The sequence below is a fragment of the Sinohyriopsis cumingii genome, chromosome 4 (assembly GCF_028554795.1).
Source record: "Sinohyriopsis cumingii isolate HCF-2022 chromosome 4, ASM2855479v2, whole genome shotgun sequence".
NCBI classification, from domain to species: Eukaryota; Metazoa; Mollusca; class Bivalvia; order Unionida; family Unionidae; genus Sinohyriopsis; species Sinohyriopsis cumingii.
The window spans coordinates 60,476,296-60,492,022 of record NC_142964.1 but is presented as its reverse complement, the minus strand read 5'-3'; the positions used below and the strand labels follow the sequence as shown (position 1 = coordinate 60,492,022).

Sequence of the window (15,727 nt, the reverse complement as noted above, 5' to 3'; positions counted from 1 at the left end):
TCTGAGAATGAAAATGTCCATTCAGATATGCAACCAACAACGGCCACTGTGTCCATCCATGCCCTGAGGAACATTGAACTACGGGTACAGATTTATAGGTGTATGGGTGATGGAACATACAATGTATAACCACTGTCGAGGTTATTTCCAATTAGTGCCATGCATATTTACTGTAACATTATGGCCAGTTTTCCATTTTATTTGAACAATATTTGCATCTGTGCAACAGAATGGTTAGCTCTTTTGTCATGTTTTTGTACAGATTTTACTCTATATGATAAGATGGGATTTTAATATTGTATTTTATATGATTAAGATGTGTTTTTAATATTGTATTCTATGTGATTAAGATGTGTTTTTATCATTGTCTTTCCGGTATACAAATGCCTGTGATTAATCTAAATATTTTCTTACTGACTGTCACATGTATCATGTATAGTGCCTTCTATCTTAATCAGTTAATGTCATATAAACAAAAAAAGAGATGTATGTGTCATCTCTGAGCATTGGCTATTTCAAGAACAGATTAGGTTCTTGGAAGGTATAACATTATCTTTTTCTGCACTGCCACTCTTGACCAGAAAACTGTTTTTGCCCTCGTGAATGATTAGTGGAAGAGGTTGGGGTGGAGGGATGGATTTTATTTTGGGCTTGTAACATGCAATACTGATTTTTCTGCTATCGCCGTAGCCAACTATCGTATCCATGGCATTAGATTAATGTTTGATTCAATACCGTTATTTTCTTCATTGAAGCTCAGTGTCATCGGTTAATTTTGAATTCTGCTCTGAATAATTAGACTTCATGCATTTACAATATGTACTCACAGGATGAAACGGTTATTCTATTAGCCAAACAAATCAAAGAAAACTCTTTCCAAATCGGAAAAATGAATGTAGCGTGGTATACAATTGTTATGTTTTGAGTCTTTCTCCAATTTAGGTGTATCATGGACCGGACAGATTAAAAGAAATTGAAAGATGCGGTTGAATTATTACTACAGAGAAATCAGTGACTGATAATGTCAAAGAGACAAGGGTAATCGATCATGACACAGTCATCTTTCTAACCATGGGTACATTTCAATCCGTGGAATTTCAGTCTTACATGATCAATGACTCAAACTTCAACCGTTCGAAGTGTTACTGTAGCAACACGACTCTACGATACGACAAACATTTTTATTAATTATAATACATAATGACGTAATGTCTTGTAAGTTTCCAGAGGATCGCAATGTGGGTGGGGTGGAATGCGGTGAAGTTGGATTGGGGTGGGTCGGAATCATCTGTATTACTGTTTGCTATTATTATATATGAGCTAGATGTTTATGCTAAAGAAACAATGCATATCGTATGTGATCGTTCTCTACAGAGAGAACGATTTTGATATTCCATGGCATGCATGCTTAATTGGCAATTCATCTTACATAACTTAATAAGGGCAATAAACATGTGTAGACGTACTTCTCGCATGAGTTCATAAATAAGGCCAAATATAAAAGAACATTTTAGTTATATTACAAGTCATAAATACTTTGCGTACGAAACTTTATACATGCACCCATACCATGAAAATACATAATACATATCATGAACTGGAACATGTGACCTTTGGATGTGTGTGCGTGTCCGTGTGTGTGGAATGGTTGTCAATTGAGAGAGGGTTTTATATGTAATTTAAAGGGCATATATTTTGTAGTGCGAGACTAACAGTTGCTTATGTTTAGTTTGCTTAATACATCAAAACCAAAATCAAAATCGTGTATCGAGTATCATAGCAAGTTTTCACAGGAATTCTAACAGTATATTTCCACGAAACTGGAAAAACTCATTTAATAATGATACCAGGATGTGGGTTTGATTGTCAACATTCATTTGTGGCTAATAATTCCAGTTTAGTCCGGTTCAAGACCATGTGTTAGTACTCTGGAAACATATAAATTGCCGTTTATTTAATACGGATGAACTAAGGAATAAACATAACACATTTAAATTCACCGTCGTTTTGATTTTAAAAAAATGCTGAAAGCGCACATTATTTGCATTATGTTGATGGCATCAGTGTTGGGTAAGTACTACATATTTATTGTTATCTCTGTCTCTGTATATGTCTGTCTGTCTGTATGTCTGTATATTTACTTAATAGACACAATCGTTAAACTTGTCATTTAGTTACCAAATTAATTGACTTTTGTGCACCTTTTTTATGTAAAATGTATTACAACTCACTCTTTCTCCTTGTCTTAACCGCCCCGGTCGTCTAGTGACTAGAGCGTCCGCCTCGGATGCGGTAGGTCGTGGGTTCGATCCCCGGCCGAATCATACCAGAGACTTACAAAAGTGGTACTAACAGCTGCCTCGCTTGGCGCTCAGTATTAAGAGGTTAGTGTTAGGACTGGTCGGCCAGGTGTCAGGATAATGTGACTGGGTGGAACATCATACCATATGTCTGCGGCATGATGCCCCAGTGCAAGACATCACTATAAACTGAAACACTGCAGACATCGTAGTGATATGACTGAAAAATTGTTAGAGCTACGTTAAAAATCCAAATCGCACACACACACACACACACACACACACACACACACACACACGTTCTCCTTGTCTTAACGGATAACGAACATGAGTTAATTGAGACCACCTTTTGACGTAAATATAATCAAACGTAAAATCAATCAAGTTTTCATGACAGTCATGAACAAGAAAACAAACTTACATAGTGAAAAATCTTATAGCCTATTTCATCCATTTATTAGATGGAAATGTTATCCTTGATATCCGAATTCATCCGTTTATCAGATAGAAATGTTATAATTCTTGGCATAATTCATCCGTTCATCAGATGGCAATGTTATACTTGTTAGCCTTTTTCATCCGGTTCTCATATAGAAATGTTATACTTGTAGTTTTTTCCATCGTCCTTTGTTCGTTCATACATCCTCTCTTTCCGTGCCACTTCCGTTGTATCTTGTTTATTTATTTATTGATTTATTTAGGTATTTGCTATCCTGGAAATGAAGTATTTTTGAAGAATCTAGACACATTTCTATTAAAACACACCGAACATAATGGGTGTCATCACAAAATCAATACAAGCATTTTCTGTCGATTGTTCCTCATATATTTCCAGTTGCAGCCTTGAAAAATGAAATTCAAAAACCCACGTTTCGTAGTAAACATTGTTATCCACACACTGTAAACTTTATTTTTGTCCTTATTACGAAAGGTACCAGTTTAAAGAATTGACGATTTTGTTCTCTGTTATTGTTTTTGATAAAGTCTTCCATCCGTTTCAGCTCTTCATCGTGTTGAATCTGCGCCAGGTACTCTCTCTCTCTCTCTCTCTCTCTCTCTCTCAAAACATGCCGTATGCAACTTAAATGTTTTCGGGATATTATACGTGCAATCTAGAACGCTAATCACATGTGTGGTAAAATAAGCAAGCAATATGTCTGCTTTTAGTCAAGATCCACCTCTAAAAATCGAGCATATATTTTTATTATGTATACATTGTCTTGGACGTTCTTGGCAATCGTTGTCCTGAACGATGTTGATCAGAGTGTTTTCTTCAAGATTATATTTTTAGAGAAAAAATAATCCCCGATTAGCGAGGACATAATATGTAATTTAAGAGAGTTACTAAGTTTTACATTTAATTCAACTCTCACCTCTAGATGTAGAACTTCCTTTAAGTCTGTAGTAATACATAAATGCACTGCAAATGCGCCAAATTAGACACAGGTATATGATAAAAAAGACACATACAGGTATATGATCACTCAATATTTGTAAACTCCAGTCTGAACTTGGATCTATTGTCTTGCTGGAAATAAAAATGTTTAGGGGCTAAATTATATAGTTATAGTATGATCAAAGGCTAAAATGTACAGTATACCTTTGATATCAATACAAGAATTATCAAACGGAGCACACATATGTCAGTAGAAACAAACTAATGTTCTGTATTGGTAATATTTAGTATGAAGAAAAAACACCAAACGTTCATAAAATAGGGTTTAAGGGACGGATCCTAAGCTGAGAAATGAAATGGCAAAACTAAACTAGAATCTATAATGAATGTACATGCACAGAAGTACTTCCACCAAACATATCTTAAAAGTATTCAATAGGAACCACTCGTCCTAATATCGGACTACGGTTGGGAAATGGAAAATTGAGCACTAAATATTTTGAGATAAAGTCATTAGATAGTAAATAGAGTTATTTTGTTTTGCGTTATTAATTTTATAAATTTCAGCCTGTGGATTATAGTTGACAACAAACATAGTTTTATTTTGTGAATTTGTATTTACGTTCCTACTGACAAAACAGCATATGAACTCTAGGAGCGAGGGGATGCTCTTTGGTGCAAACAAGGAGAGTCCCGTGTTTAACAGAAAGAGGGTCAACAATATGCTCTGAAACATATTTTTCAAGGCTGAATTTTTTATTTTTTTATCTAACTCTAATGAATAGAAGCATGCGTGGTCTGTTTGCCAATTTAGTGCAGAAATTATTTTCATTTATTAAATTTATTTTAATTATGATCTATTCAGAGATTAATTAGTAGTCCAATCCCTATACGGGTTGGGGTAATATATATATAGCATCTATGTGACTTCTGCATTCCTTTCAATATCATTAGACAATTTATGATAAATTACAATGCCATGGATCATTGTTAGAGTAAGCTAGAGCAGACACAAAAGCTTCACTATCTGGATCAATCGAAACATTTTTAACGTCCGTGTGAGAGTGAAGACCTGGCATGAAACGTATGACTGTATGACATTTCTTGTCCCATCGTGTGTAACATTTATTATATTTTATGTTACACGGTGGTTTTAAAATGGCTTAATTTCTAAAATAATTTACAACTCTCGTTGCCAAAGTATTTGATGGGTTATCTCCCCATGACCATCTATGTGAACTAAGGACTGAAATGGTTCCTGTATTTAGCGTTTATACAAATGACATTTCGGAACTGTGTGAAGCGCCATCTCTCTCGAAATAATGTATTTGTTGCAATAGTTTGACAGTTTTATTTTGAGTCAAATTTGATTTTTATATTTTTAAAAGCGTTCGGTTTACTTTACTTTCCGTAATGAAATTAGGACATGCAAAATAGCAAATAAATCGAATGATTATATCTGTTTTGTTTGCAAGATTGAATAACGATACATTTATATTTACTCCCTTTCTTTGAAGTTCTCGGCATGCTTTACAACCTAAGACTTTCTGGAGTTAAGCCTCAGGAACTAGTATTGCATCAAATGGTTCTCAGCCTCAAACAGAGGTTTACTGCTCTGACCAGTTGTAAGGACCATTATTATTATTATTATTATTATAGGATGTGTTGAGGTGTTTTGCTATCAGGACCCCTGTACATATAAGCACTGTCCTCCAGGAACCATGTGCAGGTATTAATCCACATTTCTCTCCCTATCATCTTACACGCAAAATCAATTCATAAACCTGATACGCCATAGGGATTTAAGCACGAATTACTCCAGTGGATAGATCGATCATGAAATGAACGGGACATTTCTATATATTTTTAAGAAACAAATCAAGAAGTGCTTGTGATTTTTAATTGATCTTGTCTCGCCTGCTTTGAGTATTGCAAAAGGGTATATATAGTTAGTATAATGCTCTCCCATGGTCTTCATGTCGATTTGAGTGAAATTTTCTATTACTGTCACTGTAAATGTTTTAAGTACCGGGTCTAAAGATATCAAGTTTGGTCAAAAGGAATAACCGGTATTCTTCATAGAAGCAGTTATAAAAAAGTTGAGGAAAAAGAAGACAAGTAAGACAAAGTTTAAAATAGTAACTTTAACAACAGTAAGAAAGAAAAGGCAGCGAAAGAGGAGACAGATGTTGTTATCGATAATTCTGGTGATTATTATTATTAGTAGCACTGTCTTTCTGACGCTTACAACTACTACCAATAATATAATTACTAAACCAACCACTACCTATAACTAATACTAATACAACTACTAATATTACAGGGCAAACTACTGTGGCGGATGCAATGCTGATTGTGTACCATCATATGGTTGAACTGACCACCTGCTTGCAACACATATTAGATAGCACTTTACAAAGCGCCGCAATATTTCATGATGTTCATGTAATTTACACTATGAATAAACAAGCATTTGCTACTTTGAATATTTCATTTGGTCATTATTCAACAACTTGTGAGTGACACAAGCTCTCGTATAAATGCATATCTGTCAATGTTATTGTATGTTGTTTTGTATATCTGTAAGTTAATCAATATATATATATATATATATATATATATATATATATATATATATATATATATATATATATATATATGTATGTATGTACGTATGTCCCAACATTGTATGCATGGATGCATGGATGCATGCATATATGTATGTATGTATGGATGGATGGATGGATGGATGTATGCATGGATGGATGGATGCATGCATGCATGCATGCATCAATGCATGCACGCACGCACGTACATACGTATGTACGTATGTATATGTATGTATGTATGTATGTATGTATGTAATGAAAATTGAAAAAGGTCCATTGTTGTGCTTACACTGTAATCCATAGAAAGACAACTTAGAACTTGGGCAAGAATCAATGTATGTTTCAAGAAATCTTGTAGACCTTACCTTTCCGAATATGATATAATGCGAGTGATAAAGCATGAAATAACAATCAAATGAGTGTTTGATAACGAAACAGTGCGACAGAAAGACACTAATTAACATAATTAGCTGTAATAACATATTTAATTGTGCATAGCCTGGTCCCATCTGCGAACAGTGTAAACAAGACAAATGCGCCGCCACATCAGAGTATACTCTGTTTCATTGAAATCGCTAGTAGGACACAGGCTGTACACTCGGATTCTAGCATAGAAGACCTGGAATACACGCGATCACAACATAAGAGTGTTTGAGGATAATGATAACTGTTAATGAGGATATAAACTCTACATGTGTGTGTTTCACTTCTGTTGTCTTCTTACTAAATTGATTGTTACAAAATGAAATAATGCGTGTCCAGTGTTAAGAAGATTCGTTGTTCTTACGTCATATGGCATTGACACTAACAAAAACAATAGCTCATGTCATCAGAGATGGATTCAGTGGAGGGAAAACTGAAGTAATTTATGAAGGTAGAAACTGTATTGCAACGCATGACATATGCTTTGATTAGGTTATGGAGTGGCATGTTGTATGCAGGTAAGACTGATTCTACAGTTTGTGAAGATTTTATATGAATTGAATAGTTTCGTTTGATAATACAATGCGCGTTGGAGACGTTGATGTTGTTGCTTCTGTAGGTAGTTGATACAGACAAGGCTAGGCTCAAAACTAACTTTGAAAACGGATGGATAGCCTAAGGTATTCCCTAAAATTGTTATCAATATGTAAAGAAAGAGCAGTATCGTGTGATTATTTACAGCCAATAATATGCCAGAAAACACATTTTATTCATCAAATTTACAAATGTTTAAGATTTTCTTCTGACCCTTCCCATCGCATTTTAGAGATTTAGGCCTTAAAATAAATGCGTAGTTTTCTAAATTGGAGTGGAACAGGAAACTAACATTATGTTTATGATTAAACTGCTATGACTGGATATTAATCAAGAGTACGAAGGACAAGTAAACTGAAGAAAGCAGGAGGTAATCCTCACTCCACACTGACTGATTCAAAGCATATATTCCTGGAAAAGTGAATATTTATTGCAAATATAATAATTCCACAATGCCAGACCTTATAATAATAGTACGAATTTGAATTCTTTAGAATAAAAAATAAACCTTTGAAGACCGTTGTGGCTCCTGTCTGCATTTAAACGACCTGATTTTACGACTTGGAATGGTAATTGTTCCTCACCTTTTCCATTTCTGGACTGACAAACTACCTATGTTAATAATCACAGTTTATAAATATATCATAGGTTTCAATTTTCTAATAAAGGATGAAGTGACAGGAAAGAAAAATAATTAATCTTCAATATCAGTTTGATTCTAACACATGAATAATGTCCATTATACTAAATAAATCTCATTTTATTATTTACATTCAGTTTGTTTTCTTGGAAAATCAGATTTGCTTTGCATTTAAAATGGTAATAACTCTGTATAGTTACATTAAAGTTGAAAACACTGCATAATAAGTGTATCTACTTATTTTGGAATTAGTAAACGTAATATGCAATTTATTTTAATATGCACTTATCGAAGTGAAAGATAATATTATTAAACGACTCAGAATGTTTAATATCAATAACTACAGATAAACTACAGATAAACTTCAAGAAGATTTGAAATTGATGCAAAAACACGACGTGAAAAACATAATGATCTGTGTTATAACCAAGCCAATATACATTTGATGTCCTCATCAGTAATTAGTATTGGACACATCAGCAGAAAATCGGATTTGTTTTGGTAAATGTTTAAAAGTGAAATTTAGATTTAGTCCTACCATGGCCAACAGGTCACAAGGTTGGGATCTGTACCTTTCCAGCCTATGTGATCCGATATGTCATATGTACATCTAGCACGGGGCTGACCTGATGGATATAGGACTAAATTAGCAGTACTACCCGCAAAAAATATTTAGGACCGGAGTAATGGTATTTGCAAAATGGTTTAATGACCAATATTAATCGAAGAGCTTTCTAGGATCCAGCAAGAATGTAGTCCCTGAAATTTTCTAACGATCATTTGTTTCCAGCTAGACGTTTGTTCCCAAAAGGTTACCTCCAAAGCTTTCGAAATCGATATCATAGCTAGCGGCTTCGAATCGCTAAAGAAAATGGCAGATGACGCAGGACACGCAATAGAAAGGGAAGTACTCCCATCCTGAAGCACCAGTGAGAAGTTGTAAAACCAAAAAAAGAATGGGTTAATTTTGCGGCGGTCCATCAGCGGATGTGCCTCACACAAGGAGCGATCCTGGTATGGACGGTTTGTTTAAAAAAGTATCTAGGGACTTGTCAAAATGGCTCAAACACGGCAGCGGGGACGAAGGAAGCACAAGGTGATGGAAAGGCATATTTAATAAAAGAGTAACCGATGATACAGAGACAAACGCGAAATGCAATGCAACATATTGTTTGTTCGTATAGATTCCCAATCGTATCAATCTATGTTTCTATTTTTTTTAGAAAATATATACTAAAAATGGGAGATAGAATGTCAGATAGATACATAAGTTTTACATTTGTTTCAGAACAAATTTTAATGCTCGTACTAACCTTGAACAGATTTTGGAAGGAACAAACCAAGCCAAATATACAACACACATCAAATACATGTAACCTGAATTTTACAACGCTGAATGAGACACAGCAATTAAATCGGGTTGATATTGACGATAGATTTCTGCTTCTTTAGTTTGACTTCTGAAAACTTTTGCGTTAAATAAGTTTGTGAAACGCCCAAGTTGGTTGTTCTCGTAATCATTGCCATACGTCTTTGGGTTTTGGCATAACGATACAATTGGGTTAGTTTTGCGGCGGTCCATCAGCAGATGTGCCTCACACAAGGAGCAATCCTGGTATGTAAGGTTTGTGGAGATATAATGTCAAATAGATACATAAGTTTTAAATTTGTTTCAGAACAAATTTTAATGCTCGTACTAACTTTGAAAAGATTTTGGAAGGAACAAAGTAAGCTAAATTTAGAACACACATTGACGACACATAACAAATACATGTAACCTCAAACCAGGTTGATATTGATGATAGATTTCTGCTTCTATTGTTTGACTTCTGGAAAAGTTTTCGTTAAATAAGTTTGTGAAACGCGCACGTAGATCGTACTCGTAATCATTGCGATACGTCTTGCAGACGTAAAAGTTTGAGGTTGGGTTTTGGCATAAAGACACAAATATTGAATACCTGCGCATCCAGTCGCATGTGCTATATTCAAATAAATGCCGACCAAAAGTGGTGTCGTTGTTACTGCTCAATAAATCACCAACTGTTCGATATTCCTCTTGGGAGCGTGTAATATTTTGGATTGTCATGCTTGACTCGTCTGACGAGCAATAGGAATAGAAGTAGTAATCCGTTCTTTTCACTCTTTTCTTGATTCCTTTAACTCTTTAACTCTTCTGTCTTTCATTGATTCTTTCTCCTTGTGCTGGGGGAGGGCCTTGAAAACATGTGTTTGACACAGGCAGAGTAGGGGAGGGCTTCAGGAAGGTTGTCGTCGAGAAGGAAAAAGAGCAGATGGTGTTTAAATACTTCTCTTGTTTCTTTCTCTTCTGCCATACTTGTGGATGTTTCTGTCACTGTCTTTGTAGTTTGCTGATTCCTTAGCTCTTTGGGGTATAAATTTCTCAGAATTGATTTAGCTATACCGTCAACCATTTTTCTGATACATCATTTTGAAGAAACTCAAACATTACAGGAGACAGGTCGTGAGGGAAATCTGATTTAGAGGTAATACTACTTTTACTAAACATTTGCTTATTCACGACCTGTAAGTCTTGAACGTTTTCCTGGACCTCCTCCAGTGGGATGCTTTTGTGGTACTAAAGTGTTGTAGGTGAAAGTCGTGGCATCCGATGTCTTCGAAATGTCGATGGATAATCAATGTCTGACAATTTGAACCCTTTAAAAGTACTATGGCTTTGTATATTCCTTTTATTAGGTCAGAATGTAAACTATAAATACTTTGTCTAACGTATCCACCACGATCATAGTCTTGACCGACCAAATGAAAAAAGAGACAGCATGGACACCATCTCGAATGCTCCGAATAAAGCTATATCTTTATACTCCCATTCATGACGTTTCCCACTGCAGCTAAATAATTGTACTTGGTCGCCACGACGGAAGTGAAAACCTCTGCTCTATCGAAAGTTTTGAGTATGTCCTTCCAGATATTTAGGCCTTTAACTTTAAATATTTGAAATCGACTTTCAAAACTACAATAGCCAGACAAAAGCCAACGAAAGACATAATCTTCTTTCATTTGTGATTGCCGATGTACTTATTATATTCAGAGTGGTTTGTGAGTGCCTGGATGGATCAGGTCCATAGATGTGTACACGAACATCAATACTTGTCATGTCGTAAGGTACAGCATCACCCTGGGCACAGACCACATCATTGCACTTAACCTCACTGAACTTATGAAATATCGGACGTTGAGCTAGTTTTTGCCACATACAATTCAGATTGATAACCAAACAATCAAAGTCTCTTCGTTTTGATCAACATTATTCCCAGGTGATTCCTTCTATGGATCGGTCCAGTTCTTTGAATTTATGTCTGTTTTTTGGGGTGTGATACCAGAGAGGATATCACCTATTTTTGTGCTTTAATTTTGGAAACTCGCTGACACAGCCTCAAACAAATTCCAAAAACGCGAGCCAATTTTCGTACACTTTAACAATGAATGAGAGCATGAAACAATTCGACACTCAGGTAAATTCCTATCGAGATTCATTAATGGTTCTGTCGCATCATTGATGGTCTTGGTGATGTTTTGCCTCCCTTACCACAAAATGAAATTATCAGTTTTCCGACATAACGATGAGATCAGACTGGATAGTACAATTTCGTCGGTAGAAGAACATGACATTGGATCAAATTTTCGTATCGTCGAATATGTTCCACGTCGATGTGTTGAAACACACATGAATGTATTTTATTTGTTCCCCGTGAGATTCGCCAACATCGTACGGCAATCGTGCAACTTTGGTCCGTCATCTAAACAAACTCTCACATGGAATAAAAGGCACGATGCAACGTCAGGCTAGATCTGTTTTCAAGCCATCGATCGTAGTCATATTCTCTCATTTGTAACACTCGGTATCCTAAAAATTCCAAGCTCTAGAGTCGATAGTACGTTTGGTCCTTCAGCTCTTCCATAGACGACTCTGAGAAAGTGTTTTTCATGCCTATTTAGGAAGACAGGTATGGCATGCATGAAAAAGAACACCACCATCCCTAAAATACGTACATATCTGTGGGTTTTCTAAATCCCAACCATGCACATAATACGATCCAGTATTATTTTCTCCACTGTTTCTTGCATGCTGTATCTGTTTGTCTTGGGTTTCACACAAGTAATATAAGTGACGCAAAGCTTTAGTTGACAGCAGACATATATAGGATTAAAAACGTCTTCCGGTACACAAATCCAAACTCTTTGGCAATGGGAAACGCTTCCTTCAATCGATCGATACCATCCTGACTTAGAAACTGTAACTGTAGAGATTTTACATAACGTTAAACAAAATTCCACATCGGATCGACAATATTTAAACATGTCTCCTTGAAAATCATAATGATCTAAAGAGTGAGTTTGGTACCAAACGTAGAAAGCTTTTTGTCTCACTGTTCGCATATTATCAGGATCGAAGTAGAAAACTTCACGCAAATGCTGGAACACGACGTGCTGTTTTGCTTAGGTATTGAGAAAATGTGGAAAACAGCATTTAACCATTTCTGTCGTTCGAACCGTTTTGGGCATTCTACACAAAGGTATTGACAAGTAACTTATCAAATGTTTAAATTGTACTTTTCCCACTTGCATATAAATAAGTTTGGCTACGTTCGTGGTGAATGAAATTCCCTTCCTTGGTGTTTGATAAATATTTCAAATTTTATTAACATTGCCCGTCGTAACATGGGACATTTAAAGCAATTACTGTATAATAAACATGACAGTTCCTGTAATGATTTACCATCTCTTCGTTTTAAGTGTCGTCTATCAGGTATAAACTCCGCTCAGCAAAATCAACAAGAGTACGGGAGACACCGCGAAATATGTTTCCACGTCCACATGCAATGACGCTAGAACTCCAACAGTGATGAAATAATAGTTCTTGAATACAGACGCTGAAAGCGCGATGAGCTACACAAATATTAGGAATGTGTATTCCAGACTCTTGAAAACGTTAAAAATCAAACAACATAAAATCCACTTTTCTTATTCTTTTACTGATCGTCATTCAATAATTATTCGACTTCGTTGTCATATCATTGAATATAGCTTTGATGATCTAACCCATCCCAGTTTGTATTTAATTAATAGTTCAATGCTTGTTTCTCTAAATTTGCAAATATTTAATTTGATAAGCATTGTTAATTCTTGTAAATATTCAAGGTAATCAACGCATTTTCTTTCTGGTATGAGCCGTCTGTACTTGATTATATAATATTTGACAAGACAAAGGTTGATATAATCAATTTTCTAGTACCTTATAACCCTTTAGACGTTTATCCTAATAATCAGGGATTAGATAAATTTGCAAACGTATCAATCATACATAATTTTTACCAGAAAGACTATTACAGTCTCAACATTCAAACCCTGCTTCCAGTGCCACCAGAATGATGAGTGATGGAAATTGAAAGAGAAGGGATAAAAAGAGGCAAGAGTTGATACAGCAAGGGAAAACGATTGGTCGAAAAGATATATATTACATTCGGCATACGGATTCCGCGTCAATTTATCAAAAACGAGGAAATGAAAATAGTGAGAAGTACACCAATACTAATCTTAATAAACATTTTGAGAAATATATCGATGGTAATCAAAATCGATTTAAAAAAATATCAGATAGAAAGGTTTCAAAAAACTTAAAGTAAATACGAATATCACAGTTTTCAAGGTTATAATGAGATCATGATAAATATACAGTATATCTTGAGACAAAGTCAAACAAAAAATAAAACAAGTTTCATGAGGAAGTTAGGGAATATGTAAACGTATTGACAAAAGAGATCAGTTATTTAAAACATGATTACATCCAAGAGCTTGAAAATGTGTCCATTATATTCCGAGTCTTGAAAGTATTATGGTATCTAAAATATAATGTATGAACACGATAAGAGTAGCATAACAAAGACCAGGTCAATTTTAAGTGCAATCTTTAAATCAATGTTTTTATTTGGGCACTTCCTTTGTCAATCAAAAGGAATTTAGTACCTAACCTTATCAAGAGAGGTAGTAAGACTAAATGTTACTGCAATTAATTACCTGTGTTTAAATTCTTGTTAAAGCAGTTTAAGTTCCGACATCTGGATGTGTGCTTTTGTGTGTGAATGGAAGGGTGCTTCAATGGGGCGGGGTTGTTCATGTTTATTTGTGAGTGCGAGCCAAGCAGATTGTTCAAGTTTGGTTTACTTATATACAATGAAAATCGTGTACAGAATATCCTAGTCGTTTTTCAAAGTGTAACAATGCACCCGCAACACAGGTATTAGGCGTTTAATAATTACACCAGGATGTGGGTTTGCTTGTCAACATGTATGCTTAACATACCAATCCGGCTTAATCCGGTTCAAGAACATTTGACAATATCCTGGAGACATATAAATTTACATCTAGTTAATACTTAAACATTATGGATTAAGCAGAACAGCTTACAGAACTGTTATTCCGAATACAAAATGTTAAAAATACAAATTGTTTGCTTTATGTTGGTGGCCACAGCGTTGGGTATGTATTAAATATGTATGTACTATATGTTATCTATATCTGTCTGTCTGTCTGTCTGTATATATGCTTTTTTAAATTAGTTACCTTTTATACATCATGTCTTTTCTGCACATTTTATTACCTTTTATTCTTCTTCACTGTCTTAATTGATAATGTACTTGCTCTGGGTTTTAAATTATACCACCTTTTGACGCAAACACAATACATCAGTGCTAAAGCATAACAATAAAGCAAGATTTGGTCATAGTTTTCAAGAAAAATAAACGTATATATTGAAAGTACAAACACAGATTCATCTTTTCCCTTGTTTATTTACTCTTCTTTGTTTCAATTTTCTTTATTTCGCATTTATTTATTCATCCTGGAAATGAAACACATGGGAAGAATTCAACTGAAATCGTACCCAAAAATACCAAACATAGTAGATGTCATTCAAAAATCATAGCAAACATTTTATGAAAATTGTTTTTCGTATGGTTTAAACTACAACTTTGAATATTAAAATAAAGACTTACATTTCCTGGTAATTAATGTGATCTATATTCCGTAAACTATCTTTGCCCTTATTACAAAAATAACCAGTTGATTAGTCTATCGATTTTGTTTTGTACTCTTGCTTGTGAGAAAATCTTCCATCTTTATCCGTTTTTCATCAAGCTGAAGCTGCCCCAGGTCTCTCTCTGTCTGTCTGTATGCCTGTCTCTCTCTCTCTCTCTCTCTCTTCGAAAATGTCACCAAATATCATCCACGTCTTATACATGTAATCCACAGTACCAATCGCATGTATAGTACAAATCCCAGCAAGTATGTTGTTTTCAGTCAAGATCGATTTTATCGAGATCAGAAGCAAATGAATATGTATTTATATTATGTATACATCGTCTTGGGTATTGTTGGCTATCGGTGTCCTTAACGATGTCGATTACATTTTTCCTATCATGTTAGAATTGGTTTGAGAAACAAAGTTATCCCATCTACACAAGAGCATAATACTTAATTTTGGAGGAGTAAACACTTGCGTCTGGATGTATAACTTCCACATAACCACTACAGCCATATGAAATAACACAAGAATTGCGCCATATTAGATACATGTGTGATCCGTAAATCACACACAAGGTATACGAACAGTAAACGCTTTGCAACTCTCGTCTCGTCGAACAGAAAGGAGGAAGTATTCAAATTTATACATTCTGGCTAGATGAATGATGCACCATTGAAAACGTGTACAGAATACATATTTGAT

The 15,727-nt window shown here is 35.0% G+C and overlaps 1 protein-coding gene and 1 long non-coding RNA gene across 12 annotated transcripts in view; both read left to right on the top strand.

The window, feature by feature from the left end:
* The first annotated feature begins 1,911 nt into the window (after window positions 1-1,911).
* On the top strand, window positions 1,912-6,182 carry LOC149801261 (uncharacterized). Its single transcript, XM_089955326.1, has 4 exons — window positions 1,912-2,070; window positions 3,302-3,328; window positions 5,356-5,425; window positions 6,020-6,182. The coding sequence occupies exons 1-4, from the start codon at window positions 2,022-2,024 to the stop codon at window positions 6,069-6,071; spliced, it is 198 nt and encodes a 65-aa protein (XP_089811452.1). The 5' UTR covers window positions 1,912-2,021; the 3' UTR covers window positions 6,072-6,182.
* A 444-nt stretch (window positions 6,183-6,626) lies between these two features.
* Window positions 6,627-15,727, top strand: part of LOC149801260 (uncharacterized) — a 28,603-nt gene continuing 19,502 nt past the window's right edge. For 2 of the 11 annotated variants that reach the window (XR_016420622.1, XR_016420618.1), the window contains exon 1: window positions 14,183-14,481. This is a non-coding gene — a long non-coding RNA (uncharacterized LOC149801260). Of the gene's footprint in view, window positions 7,247-14,111; window positions 14,497-15,727 lie in introns of those variants that run through there. The other 9 variants (XR_016420612.1, XR_016420616.1, XR_016420620.1 and 6 more) reach the window with 9 other exon arrangements.